The 18,646-nt window shown below is 49.3% G+C and overlaps 1 protein-coding gene across 1 annotated transcript in view; it reads right to left on the bottom strand.

Moving 5' to 3' along the window:
* Positions 1-18,646, bottom strand: part of KY (kyphoscoliosis peptidase) — a 47,038-nt gene that overhangs the window by 7,867 nt on the left and 20,525 nt on the right. The window contains exons 6-10 of the mRNA XM_010858307.1: positions 16,816-16,890; positions 14,792-14,854; positions 11,266-11,348; positions 9,643-9,751; positions 7,602-7,719 (exon numbers count right to left, since the gene is read on the bottom strand). Of these exons, the coding sequence (XP_010856609.1) occupies positions 7,602-7,719; positions 9,643-9,751; positions 11,266-11,348; positions 14,792-14,854; positions 16,816-16,890 (448 nt within the window). The remainder of the gene's footprint in view (positions 1-7,601; positions 7,720-9,642; positions 9,752-11,265; positions 11,349-14,791; positions 14,855-16,815; positions 16,891-18,646) is intronic.

Here is an 18,646-nt window from a genome sequence, read left to right as displayed (position 1 = left end):
TATGGGTTGGGAAGTTTTACAGCCACCCCATGCCCCCCACCTCCCTTCTGCCTGCCACTTCACAAAAGGAGATTCAGGCTCCCCAGGCTGTCAAAGAAATCCCATGAGAACAGACCAGCTGGGCCCGTGGGAAGGATTTCGGAAGCACTTGGGGGTGCCAGCAGAGAGCAAGAGAAAGTAGATCCCATGTCAGGATTCTGCGGGTGAAAGGGAACACTGACTCCAGGAGCAGAAGGGCCCCCCAGAGGCAGGAGGCCCAGCATGGGAAGGTCCAGAAGCCCGGAGCAGGGGCAGGGGGAAGAAGCAGCCACACCCAGACAGCCCCTCCTCATTTGGCTACAGTGGGATGCGGGGCCCAGGGGGTTTGTTTTCAGGAGGTGGGATCTGAATGAGTGCAGTCTCAGAGAAAAAAGGCCTCTAATACTTAGAGATCTTTTAGACCCTCCCCTTAGAGAGGGGAGAAAGTGAAAGAAAGTGAAAATGCAGTGAAAATGCAGTTGCTCAGTCATGTCTGACCCTTTGAGATCCTATGGACTGTAGCCCGCCAGGCTCCTCTGTCCATGGGATTTTCCAGGCAAGGATACTGGAGTGGGGTGCATTGCAGAGCCACCAGGGAATCCCTGAGAGGGGAGGGGTGCGTGCAAGGCCAGAGGGGTGGGAGGAAGATGATGGGATGGGAGGGGCCTTCCATTGGAGGTAGGGCTCCACATACTCAGAGAGTGGATAAGGAGAAGGAATGTGGTGAAAAATATTTAGCGAGATAAGAGATGCTCCAGACACATTCACTGTTAATTGACAACCTTCTACAAAACCCCATCATCAGCACAATCCCTGAGTGTGTGTATGTGTGTGTGTGTGTGTGCGTGCACAGAGAACCAGAAACAGAGGGGGAGGGCAGAGTGAGAAGACAGCGCAGAAGTCATCCGGTCTCTTAGTGATGGGATTTGGGGTGATTTTAATTTTCTTCTTTAAGCTTCTCTCTATTTTTAAAATTTTCAATGATGATTATGTGTTGCTTTTCGAATTGGAAAAAAAAATCATAAGTGCTACTTGAAAATGACACTTCTAGTGAGTTATTTTCCTTTCTTGGCCAGAACATTGGTGCCCATGAATTTCTAGGACTGGAGGAGGGAGAAATGAGTGGCCGGCATGTGGAGGATGGAGAAGGGGCTGCTTCGCAGGGAGGGGAAGGGAGCTATGGTCCTCAGGAGCACGCTTGTCCTCCACTCAGAGCCACCCGACATGAGGGGAGGCAGGAGAGGCACTGAGTTCCCACGTGGCCTCCAGGAGCTATGATAAAGATGGGCTGGTGTTGATGTGGGTAGAGGGCTGGCTTGAGCTAAGTGTCCTGGGAGAAGCCGTGGCCCTGGGCAGAGGTATCCTCTCACCCAAGGCCAAACTGGAGGTCAGATTTGAGCACCAAGTCAGGGAATAAGCATGAACGCCCCACCCTGTGCCTGGGAAGGGCTCCCTGAGGGCTTGGGGCTGGAGGGGGTGAGACTGGCCTGGGTTGAGCCAGGAGAACCCGTTCATTCCATTGTGACCTTGCCAGGCTCATCATGGGCAAAACGAAAGGTTGGCGTTAAATGATCTCTAGGGGTTGATTCTCCACTGACAGGCTGAGGAGAAGCTGGGAGGGCTGTGGGGAATGCCTGGGGCAGAATAAAGATGAAAAAATCCCCTCAGCGGTAAGCTTCTGCCATGCTTGACTATGATGTGAGGATATTTTATTACCTGGCAGCAGTGTGCAAGATGAGTTGGACAAAGCAGTCGTAATGTAGAGCATTATTGTTAATAATCCATAACTCTCACGCAAAAATGTGGAACTAGTCATTCTAGCTGCTGGTTGCCGGTCAGGTGACCCACAACCACCTCAGGCCTCCAAAGATTGCTGACTGTACACACTCCGTGCAAAACACTCTACAGGGGATCATATCCCCTGTATGATATAATATCCCATGTCATATCATTTAGAAATGCAATAAATACTACAACATAATAAATTATGATGCTCTAAAAATAAAGCTCACTGGCCACCCTCGATGTTCTCATAGTAGGAAGAGAATGAATATGTGAATCATGACAAAAATGCTAGTGATCAGCACAGCTCTTGGGCTTCCCTGGAGGCTCAGATGGTAAGAACCCACCTGCAATGCAGGAGACCTGGGTTTGATCCCTGGGTTGGCAAGATCCTTGGAGTAGGGCATGGCAACCCACTCCAGTATTCTTGCCTGGAGAATCCCCATGGACAGAGGAACTTGGCGGGCTCGTAAAGAGCTGGACACAACTGAGAAACTAAGCATAGCTCTTTCAGGAAACCCAAAGGGGGAGGAATTTGCTGGAAAGATCTGAGAGAGCACTGAAGAAAAGGCAGAGGATGAGAAACACTTCCACCTCTTAAGGAACCCCGACCAGCCATCCTAGAGCCCAAAACATCAGCCAAGGAGATGTGTCTAATAACCTCAGGCTGCAGAGTCTTGGTTTTTACTTTTGACAGTTTGGAAAACCTCAGCGCCAGGGGTAATGCTGCGGAGACGATGGATCCAGACTGTGACTGTCACTTTAAACAGCAGGGTGCTCAGGGCTGGTGCACTGGGATGACCCTGAGGGATGGGATGGGGAGGTGGTGGAGGGGGTTCAGGATGGGGAACACATGTACACCCATGGCTGATTCATGTTAATGTACGGCAAAAACCATTACAATATTGTAAAGTAATTAGCCTCCAATTAAAAAAAAAAAACAAAAACCAGCGACGATCCGGGCCCCGGCAGCAGGATGGCTGAGCGGCCTGGGGTGGACGGTACACCCCACACATCAGCCCCTGACCACAGTGGGCATCCTTAGCTCTGACCACTTCTCCCTGGATGTCGGGACCACATGGGAAAGAGGGAGGGTGGAAAGGACGAGAGCTGTGGGAGAGGTAGCGAAGCATGCACTGTTTTCCTCTCTTGAGAAAAACACTGTGATTTCTAATAGTAAAATTAGGAAGCATGGTTTCATTACCTTTAAGCCCAACGGCCAGTTTAACTGGGCAAACACATGAATTAGAATTTTTTAGGGCCTGCAGTTCCCAAAATGGTCCCCAAGAAGGTCACAGAAAACAAATTTATGGTTCCCAAAGGGGAGGAGGGGGGAAATCAAGTAGGAATTTGGGATTAAAACATACACACTACTATACATAAAATAGATAACCAACAAGGTCCTACCATATAGCACAGGGAATTATATTCAATATCTTAAAATAATCTATAATGGAAGAGAATGTAAAAATGAATATATATATATGTATAACTGAATCATTTTGCTGTACACCTGAAACTAACACCACATTGCAAATCAACTAGATTTCAATAAAAACGAAGTGTGTGTGTGTGTGTGTGTGTATATATATATATAAAATTCCAAAACGAGATTGAAAGCAAAAGTTGTCAGTTGTGTCCGACTCTTTGTGACCCCATGGACTATAGAGTCCATAGAATTCTCCAGGCCAGGCCAGAATACTGGAGTGGGTAGCCTTTCCCTTCTCCAGGGGATCGTCCCAACCCAGAGATTGAATCTGGGTCTCCTGCATTGCAGGCAGATTCTTTACCAACTGAGCCACCAGGGAAGCCCAGTTTGTGGTTTCTGCACTGCAGCATGACATGCATAAACATGACTTATGTTTCACAGTTTATGTAGCTGATTTGTTATAAAGTTGGCAGTGTTTATATTTCTGCTATATGGCCCTCTTCTCCTTTCCTTATGCCACTCCCCCGCTTACAGTGAGGTCAGTGACTGTAATCATGGTAATAATTCTCACTCCACAGGCCTGTTAGAGCTTTTGGAGGTTGACTTCAGGATCTCCTCTGTGACAAGTGAGGAGTCAGCAGTTCAGAGAGGGAAGCTGACTTGCCTGGGGACACACAGAGGGCTGGGGGCATCAGTGCCAGGACTCATGGGTCCCGATGCCCAGTTCAGGAGGATCTGCATTGCACCAGCCTTTTTGTACAGCAAGATTTGTTTCAATCCATAAACTTCCAGGTGGTATACAGAGTAAAATTAAAGATTGGTTTGCCATAGTGATGCAATTCGTCTTCATGAGCACTGTCCTTTGATGTATCTAAAAGGGTGGTGGGGTTTAGATGTTCCTTTCAGAGGCCATATAGGATGGAGATAATTTAAGGTTATCCTGTATATCCAGCCTTCGGGGCCTCTGGAACCAAGCAATGTTCTGGGATTGTCTGGGACATGATGCGGAGCAGCAGCACACCGCTGTGACAGCTGGAAGATGCATGGGAAACAGACTGACATCTGATTGGTGACAGCCAGTCTCCTCCGCATCAAAGCCTGAAACTGGTAATAAGCTCTTGGCTTTCTCAAAAGTCCCTGGAAAATCTGCTAGCTGGTGGTGTTAGAGCCGTGGTAACAGGGGAAGAAATTGAACTGGAGGCTGACTTGCTGGCAGAACTCTGGGGAATTAAGCATGACCCTTGCAAAGAAATGAAGCGGAATTCGTGAAGGCTGTCGGGGAACTGAGGCAAAAGCAGAGACATGAATACTGGACGAGAGAAAGTCAGAAAGAAATTGGACCAGCAGTTACAAGCAACAGTACTAACAAAAAAGGCACACTGGTTACTTGAGAAAGACGATGAGGAAATGAATGATGTTGCAAAAATATCTGAATTCCCCACCAAATTACTTTATTAAATCAGTCTTTAATGAGGCCATTGCAAGGAGGCAGACTGGACTGGTAGAAGTAATGCCAGCTATGTGGACACAACTCTTGCTGAGAGGCCACTCTGACAACCAAGCAGGGATAAATCAGCAAGTGTGGATTGCATGTCCTTGGTTATTAAGGGATCTGCTAATGAATTTACCAAACCCTCAGCAGTTATTTTAAAGAGAAGAGGACTTAGGAAAGACGCATGGCTGAGGTTACTGATCTTTAAAGCCAAAGTTAAAGGAATTCAGAGAACTGTGAGCTATTGTTAAATATCCCAGGCTATGTGGAGAGTATTTCACAGGGTAACTGCCAGGTGGGAACATAACTTTAAATGATGCAAAACGTTGGTCTTTTAATGATCAGCTTCAGGCCAGAAAATGGCCCTTGTTAAGCCTCTGGACTAGGCCAAAGAGTTGACAGTTCCACTCAAGGCCAATGTCAATTTTCTGAGCCTATGTGAGTCTATGTGGTCTGTAGAAAAGTTCTACAGAGCAAAGACACTCCAATACTGAGAGGACAGGGAGGGTTAAAAATAATAGCCCCCAAGTTCTCCTTTACTCCTGCCAGTAGTCAGTGGAGTCCCCAGTGTACAGATGAGAAAACCGAGGCTGCCAGAAGCTTCAGTTCAGTTCAGTTCAGTTCAGTCACTCAGTCGTGTCCGACTCTTTGTGACCCCATGAACCTCAGCACGCCAGGCCTCCCTGTCCATCACCAACTCCCGGAGTTCACTCAAACTCACGTCCATCGAGTCGGTGATGCCATCCAGCCATCTCATCCTCTGTCGTCCCCCTCTCCTCCTGCCCCCGATCCCTCCCAGCACCCAGAAGCTTAGTGCCTTCCAAAGGGAGCAAAACGAATGAGTGGGACGTTAAGGACTGGAGATCAAGGACTGGTAAACTAACTGAGGCCTAGAAGAGTCTTTCTGGCTGTGAATCTGGCACTCCTTCCATACCATGCTAAGAAGACTTCTACTGGATAAGAAATATATACTCTGTGACTTAAAACCCCAAGTGTTTTCAAATTTGCAAATTAAGATGAAAATAATTACACTCTGAAAGATGCTAGGTTCCAATAGAGCTGAGCGTAGATGGAGGGTTATTCCCTTATTTAAAAAAAGAAGGTCCAACTCATACAAGTCCTGTCATTTCCTGTCACTGAGGGCCTACTGTGTGTAGGATTCTGAGATGGATGTTCAAAGGGAAAGAAGAAGGTGGGGGGAGACACGAAGACATGTAAAACCTATAAGAAGAAATGAGCATAGGCAAAGCCTATATGAGAGAACAAAGTCCAGAAAGCAATAGGACAAAATGTTAAGTGTTCTCTAACTGGTAGGATTCAGGGTAGCTTAATTTTCTTCTGTTTTCTTCTATGCACTTTATAAATCACCTATAGTTAAGTTTTATTTTTAATTTAGAAAAGTGATTAAATAAAAGCCTAAGCAAGATCTGAGCTGGTGTATAGGTTTGTTGATGGCATCTGGGGAGGGAGAGGTGGAGCCTAAAGAACATTGAGAGGCAAGGCGAGCAGATGGAGCAGGATTAGCTGGAAGTGAGGGCAGTGGCAGAGGGGGCAGAGCTGGAAGGGAGGAGAGGCTGCAGTTTGGAGGACATTATGGGGATAGTGTGAGCTTTTAGTCTTGTTCAGAACCTAGGGCCCGGGAGCCAGGGCAGGGGGCTGGTGAGGACCCGGGTTCCTAGAAGCCCTGAATGTATGTGGGGTGCCTGGGTCTGGGGTAGCGTGGGAATGTGGGGGGGTGGGTTGCAGAGGGCTTGGCATCCTCTGCCCGCTGACCCTCGGGTCCCCTCGGGGGCTGTGGTCTCAGGGGTGGGCTTGGAGGTAGGGGACGGAAGAGCAGAGAGAGAACAGAAGGGATGGAACAGCGTGTCTGTGATGGGTGGTGGTGATGAGGGTGGGAGCCTGGAGGGCTGGGGGTCAGGCCCGGAGTGGGTGGCGTGTCCCCCTGGGAGTAGGACATCGTATGGCCGTGGTACAACACTGTCACACCACTACCTGCCCGTGGACACTTTAGTTATCGTCTCTACTCTTGGTTTGATGAATTGCCCCCTGCAGTTCTGGTCGGCTGAGGCTTGGGAGCCTGAGGAGACTCATTCCCAGAGGCCAGCACAGGCAGTGGGTGCAGTCTGTCTACCCCCCTGGGGAGGGGCTTTGCAGTGGCCCCCAAGGCTGGCTGATTGTTACTGGAGGAACACGGCAGAGCTTAGACAGTGGGCACAGGAAACTGTAGGGTCAGCAGGGTTCCCCCAGCCTGGAGTCCGTCTCCAGGTCACACAGAACCGGCAGTGAGGTCTCCAAACAGCAATGCCTTCCCTACCAGCCACTCGCCTGCTCTCACCACCTCTGCGTCGCCCCCCGCTCCTCCCCCACCCCGCCCCAGGCATCCTGGCCAGGTGCTTGCTCCCAGAGCATCGGAAACAGAGCCCAGAGGAGCTGCTGCCCAGTGATTCAGCTTTTCCAACGGACACATTTTTTTCAGGTGGGGGGACTTTGTTCCCCCAAGAGGCCCCTGTGCCAGCCCCGAGGACAGCCTTTCATAGTCCTCCTGGCGCCTGCAGCCATGGTCCTGGCATTCCCACATCTGCCATTCTTCTAACCTTCAGCTGCACAGAGATGGGAGAAGGTGGAAAAAGGGCCTTTTATAACCAAATTATCTCCGTGCATTCATCTGCCATTATGTTAATGTATCGCGAAGCCCGGCAGATGGTACAAAGTCAATTATGCTGGTGTTAAAAAGGGAGAAATTGACCTTTTCAAGACTCACTTGGATTCAGAGTAGAGTTTGCAAACTCCCATTTCAGGTCCAGTGCGTGGGTGAAGGCACAGGGCAGTTGGCAGGGGGAGGCGCTGGGTCAGGGTGGTCAGCCTGGGAGCCCTTTGTACCTGCACATTCTCTCAAAGAGCCCAGCGTAGCCGTCACAGTTGGTCTTCTGGGTCTGCAGGATGACAGTGGGTTTGAAGGCCTGGCGGTCCTTCTCCTGGGCAGCCTCGATGTCGTATTCTGGAGAGCAGAGAAGGAGGCTGTGAGGAACCAGGTCCTTGGAGATGAGCAGGCTGGTGCAGAGGAGAGAGGGGTCCACCCCTCTGCCCCTGCCCTCTGCTCTGCTTCCAGCATCATGTGGGCTGGCCTCCCTTGGGCCCAGGAGAGGCTGCTGTGGACTGAAGGGAACAGGGCCCCAGGCTGGGTGATATCTGGGAAATGTACCCTTGGGTGGTGGGAGGAAGCGCAAGGCATTGGCAGAAGGGGCCAGCTGGCTCTTTAGGTCTCTGAGCAGGGGCTGGGAGGGGAGGGACCAACACGTCACTTGGGCAGTTGGGGGCTCTGCACGCAGCTCTGTGAGCAGAGCCAGTGAGGCTGCCCCCCACCCCTGCTGCAGCCCCAAGGCCAAGGCCTCACGCTATGCACATGGAGCTGAGTTACTGTTAACGCTCGTCCCAAAAAGAGAAGACAGGCCACTTTACTTGGCTAACGAGAGCGCCTAAGACCTGTGAGAGGCCTTGAGGCAGAAATCACTGTGGCCTTTGAGGCAACAAAGGGTGTGTGTGTGCCCACGTGTGCCCACGGGATGTGTGTGTGTGACGGTGTGTGTGAGGGTGTGTGTGTGAGGGTGTGTGTATGTGTGTGAGGATGTGTGTGTGTGCGTGAGTGAGGGTATGTGTGTGTGTGAGGGTGTGTTTATGTGTGTGAGGGTGTGTGTGGGTATGTGTGAGGGTGTGTGAGGGTGTGTGTGAGGGTGTGTGAGGGTGTGTGAGGGTATGTGTGAGGGTGTGTGTGAGGGTGTGTGAGGGTGTGTGTGTGTGTGTGAGAGTATGTGTGAGGGTGTGTGTGGATATGTGTGAGGGTGTGTGTGTGTGTAAGGGTGTGTGTGTGAGGGTGTGTGTATGTGAGGGTGTGTGTGTGTGAGGGTGTGTGTGTGTGAGGGTGTGTGTGTGTGAGGGTGTGTGTGTGAGGGTGTGTGTGTGTGTGTGAGGGTGTGTTTGTGTGTGTGTGTGTGTGTGTGTGTGTGAGAGTGGGGGCCGCACACAAAGTCATATCAGATGTTCTGATTCCCATCCTGCTCCCTTATTAGGCCCAGGCTGAACTGCTGAGGTTGACATGGCAGAAGGTGGCCCTTCAGGTCCTGTGGCCAGATGGCCTACCTGTGTCAGGTGAGTTCATCCTCTAAGCTGTGTCCCTAACTGCCGCTCTGGGAGGACAAAAGGAAAGCCCAGTGACAGCAGGTAGGGGATCTTCGCTGGTCACTGTGTCACAGGGAAGTCTCTAGAAGTCCATCCTGCCACTTGGCTTCTCCATGGTCTGTAGGAGGCAGCAGGCCAGCTTCCCCTTAGCAACCTCCTGGGGCTTTGCCTGAGCTGGTCAGACAGCTGAGGGGGTCCTGTGCAGAGCTGGGGGCAGCTGCGTGGCCCCTGGCTCTCAGAACTCGGAAACCAGGCTGAGAGTGGCAGCGAGGTCACTGGTGTGGCAGTAAGGAACAAGCAGAGGGGTGCCCACCCTTCCTGGCATGGATGCTTTGAGAAACCTCTGGTGCTGCAGTAACTTTTCAAACAACTTTGACTCATCCCCAGCCACCTCCTTCCTGGAGATGACCTACTGCTCTGGGTTCTCATCTCTGTGGAGCAGGTCGACCAGGAAGGCAGGACTGAGGGAAGGCTGTAGCTGGGTGATGGGACTCAGCTCTGGCTGTGGGCAAAGGGCCAGGTGGGATCTCTACCCCTGGCCCTTCACAGAGCACACAGACTCGGGGGCGTAAACACGGACAGCTGGTGCGTATGAGTTAACCTTCCTTAGTCTGGTTAATGAACCCTGGGAGCCCTTCTCCTCCACCTTCCATCTTATTGCACACACACTGGTGATGGAATTAAGCCCAGAGATGCTCCTCTGGGAACGGTGTCCCAGAGCCAGCAGCTCCACAGGCGGGCCTACCTATGTGGTGGCAGATCCAGATCCAGATGGCACGGACAATCTCCAGGTCACTGTGGGCCTCCTGGAGCAGGTCGCTCACCAGCTCCTCAAGGCCACTCTTGACTGTCACCTGGGGAGTGGGAGGGGTGTGCTACATCAGGGCCTGAACATTGGGTATCCATAGGCAAAAGAATGAAGTTGGACCCCTTACGTCATACTGTATAAAAAATTAACTCAAAAATAATCAGTGACCTAAATATAAGAACTTAAACCATAAAACTCCTAGAAGAAAACACAGGGGTAAATCACCATGACTTTGGGTTTGGCAATGGATTCTTAGATATGATGCTAAAAGCATGGGATACAAAAGAAAAAAATGGATTAATTGAGCTTCATAAAAATAAAAACTTCTGTGCATCAAAGGACAATATTAAGACAGTGAAAAGATAACTTACAGATGGAAGAAAATATTTGCAAATAATGTATCTGATAAAGGTTTAATATCAAGAATATACAAAGAACTCCTGTATTTCAACAACAAAAGCAAACCCAATTTTAAAATGGGCCAAGGACATGAATACACAGTTCTCCAAAAATTTAGATGGCCAATAAAAATATAAAAAGATGTTTATCATTAGACGCTTTAACCTCTGAGCCACCAGGGAAGCCTATCATTAGTCAGTAGAGAAGTGCAAATCAAACCTACAGTGAGATACAACCTCACACCCACTAGGATGACTGTAGTTTAAAAAAAGGTAGGCAATCACACACACACACACAAAGGCGAAAGTGTGAAGAAATTAGAATCCCTGTACATTGCTGGTGGGAATGTAAAGCGATGCAGCTGCTGTGGGAAAGTTTGGTAGTTCCTCAAAAATTTCAACGTGGAATTTCCATGCGACTCAGCAATTCCACTCCTAGGTATACACACCCAAAAAACAAAGACAGATCCTCAGATACTTGTTCACCAATCCTCCTAGGGGCAATATTCACAATAGCCAGAAGGTAGAAACAATGTAAGTGGCCAGAGATGAATGGATAGCCAAGTATGGTATATCCATGCAATGAAATATTACTCATCCATGGGAGTTGGTGATGGACAAGGGAGGCCTGGCATGCTGCGGTTCATGGGGTCACAAAGAGTCGGACACGACTGAGTGACTGAACTGAACTGAACTGATGAAAAGGAATGAAGTTCTCCTACATGTTGCAACTTGGATGAACCTCGAAAACATGATGCTAAGTGAAACAAGTCAGACACAAAAAGACACAGTGTATGATTCCACTTACATGAAATACTAGATAAATTCATGGAGATAGTAAATTGGTTATCCATTCATCTCTGATGGCCACTTACATTGTTTCTACCTTTTGGCTATTGTGAATATTGCCCCTATGAGGATTGGTGAACAAGTATCTGAGGATCTGTCTTTGTGTTTTGGGCCTATAGGAGCAGAATTAGAGGTTGCCAGGGGCCTTCTGTCCCCCGTCCACACGCTGTGGAAAGGCACTCAGGACCACCCACCCAAGGGACTCAGGATGCACTCACGAGGGTCGGGCAGAGGCTTTGCCACCCTGGGTTAGGACACTCCAAGCTGTCTTGAGGGGTGGGGGGCACACAGGCAGAGGGGCCAGCTCTCCTACCTGTGAGGCATAGGTGTCCAGCTTCTCAAACTGCCGCAGGTCCAGGGCCATGGACTTCAGGCTGGAGCGATCCCAGGGGTAGGCTGGAAACACAGGGAGGCTGGTCAGTGGCTGTGACTGGCCAACAGGACTGCCTGGTGCAGGCCTCCCTGTCTTTGTGAGGAGCCATGACTGCCTGACCTTCAGCATGACTCCTAGACTGAAACACTGCTCTCAAGAGCTAGATCTCCTAGAACGCTTCCTCTTTGGGAACTGTCGCAACTCCTCTAGTCCTCTGGGAGATTCACAGGGACCCTAAGGAGACCTGGAAAGTCAGCAGTAAAGAGACTGCACCTCAGTGAACTCAGCAGCCCCAGGCAGACTGCGATAGAATCCCTTCTCCTACCAGGTAGGTTTCTGCAGATTCTCTGCTAGCTTTTCCAGAAACAGTGCTCTGTGGGAAGCATCCAGGCAATGCTGCTGGCCCCTGATGCCCTGGCTTTGGTGCCCCGGGTGGCTGTGCTGCAGGGCACTCTGGGTGTTGGAGGAGGGCATGGTGGTTCTTGGCCACTTGGGCCTCCATGCGGTGAGGTGCGTCTGGCACCCAGACAGGCTTCTTCCCTTGCCCGTGATCAGCTGGAGACTGACTGCATGCACCATGAGAAAGTTAAGAGTTCTGGCAACAGGTGCCTAAGGTAAGGTGGGGGGCCCCCAAGGGAGGCTGAGTCTCAGAATCCCTCACCCATGTCCTGCCTTTCTCAGAGGGAGTCCAGACCCAGGGCAGACTCAGATAGCTACTGCAGAGCTAACTGATCAATGGTCAGAGCAACCCAAGGATGGACAGGCAGCAAACCCCTGCCCCAGCCCAGAGAAGAGCCTGGGTTTTGGCTGGGTCTTTCTTATTCAAGGCCCAGGCTGACCAAAGTCAGGCAACCTGGGTGGGAGGTCAGGGAGGGAGTGGGAAGAGGATGGAGCCAAAGGGGCACTGATCCCCCAACTCCAGGGGGTCAACTCTCATTCTGCCATGTCATGATGGAGGGGGCGGTGAGTGAGGGGTGCTTTGGGGGCCACAGGACATGACAGCAAGCCTGGGAGGAGCAGAGCGATGGGGAAAGTGCCTGGTGGGACTACACATGGCCTGGAATGGCTGGCCGACATCTCCCTCACTGGGAGTTGCTGAATCCAGTAGCCTGGTCTCAAGCATGTATCTGTGGGGTACCTGGGGGAGTGAACGAGATAGTGGATCACGTGGTAAGGTTAGAGGTGCTCTGCTCCCTGGAAGGGTGCAAAGAGGGGGTCCTTTGCAGGCAAGCACAGAACAGGGATATAAAACCTCTGTGCCCAGTGCAGAGCTGTTCCTGCATGTAACCCACACATCCTTTGAGGACAGCCCCCTCTATTTTTAATTTAAGCAGAAGAATAATTTATTAAATGTTTTTAAGTAGGTACACAAGCTACAGGAGGAGCAGAGCAGCAAGCACGGAGGCTGGGCAGTCAGAACCGGGGCTGTAAGTCAGAGTGTAAAGGAGTTGGAGACAGTGTTTTGGAGGCAGAGCTGCTGTTCTCACTGAGATGGATGCAGTGGCTTCCTTGGTGGGGACAAGGTGTCACCACCAGCTCTCGCCTAAGCTGCTCTGCAACACTCCCTGGGCTGGCACTGCATGTGAGGCACTGCCAGCTGGTTAGGGAGCTGGCCATTGTCCAGCCACAGAGGAGATCCCAGGCTCCAGTCAAGTTCAGCATCAGGAGCAGGCCACACGGATTGTTCTGCGTGTCCCCACTGATGCGGGCCCCTTCCTGTTAGGACCGAAGCCTTTTACTTCCTTCTCAAGCTCAGATTGGCTTTGGCCACCTCTGTCTGCTCCCTCAGTCCCTGCTAACCCGCTGCAGTAGTCCTCACATGGGGCAGGGTGGGGAGCCTCTGACACACCAGGATCTGAGGCTATTCCTGTCCTAAGAGAAGGCAGGGTGTGTGGTGGGTGGGCAGGCAGTGCAAACTCCACTTGAGGCTGCGGCCTTGCTCAGCAACCCAGCGTTTTCTTTCTTCATTTTCTGCTCCTCTACAAGGACCAAGACCTTCCCTGGCTCCCCTCCCCCGATTGCCTCCAGCCTTCTGTCTTGCACAGTTTTACCCAGAGGCTCCCTGGAAACCCAGTGCCATCATGGCTCACCTGTCCCATGCCAGAGCTGGGATTTCTCCCCTCTGATCACTCAGATCACCTCAGAGCCTATCCTGGGTGGTCCACCATGGGGCCCTCACCCAGTTGGGCCCTCAGAAGGGATGGGGATGCAGCAGCAGGCCCTGCTGAGCTCCCCCCATCTCAGTGTCCTCTCCCCCCATGGACTGTGGCTCCTGCACCTCTGACAAGGGCCGTCACGGTGACCTAAGTGGATATGAAATGGACTTACACGTTTAACAAGCTTCAGCTCTGCAAATGAGGTCTCCCCTGCCCCCATTTCGAAGAAGGATGGCATTTCTAAAATGGGACTGAAAACCCTATTATTAGTTTTACCCTTTCTTGGTTCCATTTTACAATATCTGAACATTAAAAATACCCATAATGATTTATGCCTCATTAAATTTACTTTTTGAGCAGATTATGTAAGATTTGAATATGATTTTGCATAAATACATTTAAATTACCAGTGGCATTAACTAAATTATTCTCATTTTAAAGCAAAACATTAGGAAGAAGTAACAAAATGTACTAAGCCTTAGATGCCATCTGGTCTACTAAGGGGGAAACTGAGGCACAGGGAAGGTGTTGTTGCTATTGCTCAGTTGTGTCTGACTCTTTGTGACCCCATGGACTGAAGCACTCTGTCCTCTGTCCTCTACTATCTCCCAGAGCTTGCTCAAATTCAAATGTCCATTGAGTCGGTGATGCCATCCAACTATCTCATCTTTGGTCACTCCCTGCCCTCAATCTTTCCTTGCATCAGAGTCTTTTCCAGTATTGGAGCTTCAGCTTTAGTATCAGTCCTTCCAATAAATAGTCAGGGTTGATTTCCTTTAGGAATGACTGGTTTGATCTCTTCATTGTCCAAGGGACTCTCAAGAGTCTTCTCCAACATCACAGTTTGAAAGCATCAGTTCTTTGGTGCTCAGCCTTCTTTATGGGAAGGTGAGTGAGGAACAAAATTAGGATTTGAGCCCAGGCTGTCCATCACCCTTTCAGGATTTCTTCCCCTGTCTCACTCTGTTGATTCACATGCCTCCTACCTTACAGACACTTGCTTTAAAACTTAATTCAATTCTGAATTCTGTTCTAATGTTTCCCATAATGGGCTGCCTTGTTATTGGTGGGGTTTGTGCTTTAGCTTTGGGATCACATCTGGTGTGTGAGCTTTTCACTTCTCCACCTGTGTCCATAGCAGATATTGCCAGTAATCATGATAGTCTTGTCCTCTGAGCCCCGAGATGGCCCCAGATACCCAGCTCTAAGGAGCTGGACTGCTCCAGGGAGCCATTTCCAACTGACTGCAGATTGGCTCATGAGGCTAACCCAATCTCAGAAAACAATCCCAAGAAGGCTTTGCAACTTACCATGGGTATCTTTCCCTCCAGGCTGCCGGGGTCTTGTGTTTCCATTTTTATCAACTTGTAAACCTATAATATCCCAAAGGTCAGGAGTAGAGACACTTCAGAAGAAATAGAAAGGCAAGCACAGATGATTCTCTGTGTGGTGGTTCTGACCCCTCATCTTCACTCTCCCTCTCACAGTATTTCTGCTCTCATTCCCACCCACCACCAAACTACTGCTAGGATTGCCCTGGGCTTTCTGGTGAGATATGGAGGACTCAGAGCCAATGGGGGATGACAAGAAAGAGGAGTTCAGTCTGTGAGCAGAGAAAGAATGTTCTAGGACATCGAGGCTTAGGATTACTCAGCAGGCCTGGAGTCCCTGTTCCTGCCTCCACACTGGATGCTCCTGCTGTCTTGGACCACAGCTGGAGATCCTGAGGGTGTCAGTCAATTCACACTGCCAGATGATCTCAGGAGAACTGACCATGAGCAGACATGAGAGGGGAAAGAGGGGAAATATTCCTCAGGAAGGTTCAAGGGCAATCAAATCTATAAATGCAAGACTATTAAGGCAGTGTGTGTGTGTGTGTGTGTGTGTAAGAGAGTGTGTTAGTCGCTTAGTCATGTCCGACTCTTTGCGACCCCACAGACTGTAGCCCACCAGGCTCCTCTGTCCATGGAATTCTCCAGGCAAGAATACTGGAGTAGGTAGTGATACATTCCCTCCTCCAGGGGATCTTCATGACCCAGGGATTGAACCCGGGTCCCCTGCATTATAGGCAGATTCTTTACCATCTGAGCCACCAGGGAAGCCCAGTAAGGCAGAATGCTCACTAATTGTCATTAGACTCCATAAACAACAGGAGATAATTTCTTGCTGATTTGAAACCAGGTCAGGAAGATGTGGGTCCTGGATGGAACCAGGAGGAGCTGGGGATAGGGCTGCCAAGGGAAGTTATTCTTTGCTCTTGAAGGTCATTGTTGGCTGTAAATAAAAAAAAATAGAAGGTTGCAAATGTACGTAGGTCATTCTGAGAAACAGTGGGCCTTGTCTTTCTTCCGTTCATATTTTGTTTCCATCTACATTCTTCGGTAGAGTGATAGGGGTTCAAAATAGTAGCCAGATTTTTTGTGTACTTAACTATTGCCTGGCTTGTGCTTTATTGACTGTCTCACGTAACCTCACAGGAATCCTTTGAGGGACCTTGAATCATTTTCCTCCTTTTGTACATAAGGAAGTTGAGTACAAAAGAGAGGTTAAGCTACTTACCTGAGGTCCCACAGCTGAGATCTGACCCAGCTAGCTGACTCCCAGGGCCTGCCCTCCCGATCTCCTGGCTGCTGAGGTCTGTAGGACCAGGCAGCCGTAGGGGACCTGCCCTGCGGCTCCCCACCCCGCAAGTGGACGTGCAGTGCACGTCAGCCTGGGCTGTTCTGCAGCTTATGTTCCTTGGCTGGAGTTTCCCCAGGCCCCTGTGTAGCCCCAAGATGGACAGATACAGGGTAAGGACCATGAAGGGAGCAGTGGAGATGTCGCAGGCCTGGGTCTGGGCCCGTGCGCAGAGCACGGAAGGCAGCCAAGCACAGTGGCTAAGGGCATGGGCTTCATTTGGACCTGGGTTCTGATCTGCTTCCTAATCAGGAGACAGGCAGTTATCTCACATTTCTGAGCCTTTGCTGATCTAAAAAGTAGGGCTAATACTGGTGAATAACAAAGAGTTAAAAACCTATTGAGTGTACAGTGCTTATGGACAGTGCATACCACTTTTTAAGCAGTCAATACACGGCGTCTAAGAACAACAAAATTCTTGTGATGAAATTCGCGTTTAGCTAAATGTCTTGTGTGACCCAAGAACAGGGGTTATTGAGTGTGGAGAAGAGAGTGTCCCAGGGTGAAGCTGCCATGGCTCTGCTGGTTCCCTGTGTGTAGGCTCAGGTCACTCCTCCTTCACCCAGAAGGTTCCCCGGGTTGGGCTCTGGCCCTTCCAGCTGCCCCAGCCCTCCATGCCACCCCTCCAAACATGAGCAGCCCTGTACGCACGTACGTTTAGCTAAGGAAAACTTCTTGAAGAGTTGGGGCATGGCATCCCGAGGGTGGACCTCCACAGTCAGCTGTGTTCCTGCAAAGGAATAGATAATATTCTCAGCCAGACGCTGCCAGAAAAGGGAGCAATGTCTCATGACGGATGTTTGAATAACAGCACACAATTGGTTGTAGACCTTTCTTTTCAATATGCAGATAATTTTTGTTTACAAAACCCCAAAGCAAGAAATAAGCAGACAGTTTCCAGATCTGGGCAGGATGGAGTGAACAACTTCCACCGTGTCTCTCGCACTCAGTGCACTGGAAAGAATGAATAGACCGACTGTTTGAGGACGCTTCAAAGCAAATGCTAGAAGGCAAACTGGGGAAGAAGATTAGAATTTAAAGCATCATCAAATTGGCAGAGTTGACCATTCCCTTCCCCTATGGCATTACCTAGACTGGACTCAAAGGCAGACCCAAATGCATAAGGGCACGGTGGATGCAGAGAAAAAGTGCTCCAAGAGAAGCTCTTTCTTTTGGCTTGTGGAGTGAGAAAGGAGAACTCGAAGAGTCATAGTGGAGGAAACCCTCTCTTGTTTTTTCCCTTTTTTCTTTCATCTCCTGACTCAGCCCCCAGGGAAATCCTGCTGGCATCAGTACAGCAGTGAGTTTGGTGGCCCAACAGACACCTAAGTCTTTGTAAGGGAGGTGGTTACCAGTGAAGCTGTGATTCCCAATAGTGTAGGGGAAAATACTCATTGATTTCTTTCCCTCTCTCTGTTCTCTACTGGTTGTTTCCAGATGCAGACACAGAGATGCACCCAGAAGAGTAGGAAAGCTAAAGTCCCAAGATTTAGGGCTGGAGGACTGGCAAGTGGGTTGTAAAGAGGAGGGAATCAAGAGAGCAATTCCATAAAGTTATGGATGAACTCCTGAGGTCACCTCTACATGAATGGATCTCATTCACATTGTGCACGCACTCATCCTAAACATGATATCACAGTCTTTGAGAACTAAACTATGGTATAAAACAATGGCTTGATTGGCTGCTGTGAGGTGCATGTGCGGTGCAGACCTGGCAAAGGCTAAAATCCTGTTACTCAGTATAGAGGGATCCTGGAAAACATCAACTTAAAAAGAAAAAGAAAATAAATAGATGCTAACCCGACGGTGACACAGATTTTGGAATTATCAGCCAGAGATTTTAAAACAGCCATGATGACCATGCTCTAAAAAGTAAGGTAAATAGTCTTGAAATAAATGAAAAGGCACAAAGTACTAGCAAAACTTGGAAGATAAAAAGAAGAAACAAATAAGAATTTTAGAACTGAAAAATACAATTATTTAAAAAAGACCTGCATGGACTCAATAGCAAAGTAGAGATGACCAGAAAAAGAGTCAGTGAACTTGAACAGAGAGCAATAGAATTACTCAACAAGAACAACAGAGGGAAACAGTGAACAGAACCTGTGGGATGGTACCTGAAGATTTGACACTCCTGTTACTAAGATCCCAGAAATAGAGAAGAAACAGTGTGATGCAGAAAAATATTCGAAGAAATAATGACAGAATAATCCACACAACCAAGAGCTGGTTCATTGAAAAAATCAGTAAAATTGATAAACCTCTAACTAGAGTGGCCAAATAAAGAGAGACAAGACACAAATCAGGATCAAGACGTCAATACAGGAATTAAATGAGGGCTATCACTCTAGATCCCATGTATACTAAAAGAATAATGAGGAATAGTAAAATAACTCTATACAGGTAATTTCTGCCACTGAAATGGACCATTTCCTTGAAAGCTATAAACTACCAAAACTCACTGAAGGAGTAATAACCTGAAATTT

This window comes from Bison bison, unplaced genomic scaffold, assembly GCF_000754665.1.
Source record: "Bison bison bison isolate TAMUID 2011002044 unplaced genomic scaffold, Bison_UMD1.0 scf7180017864384, whole genome shotgun sequence".
Classification (NCBI taxonomy): domain Eukaryota; kingdom Metazoa; phylum Chordata; class Mammalia; order Artiodactyla; family Bovidae; genus Bison; species Bison bison.
This window is presented reverse-complemented; position numbering and strand designations above follow the sequence as displayed.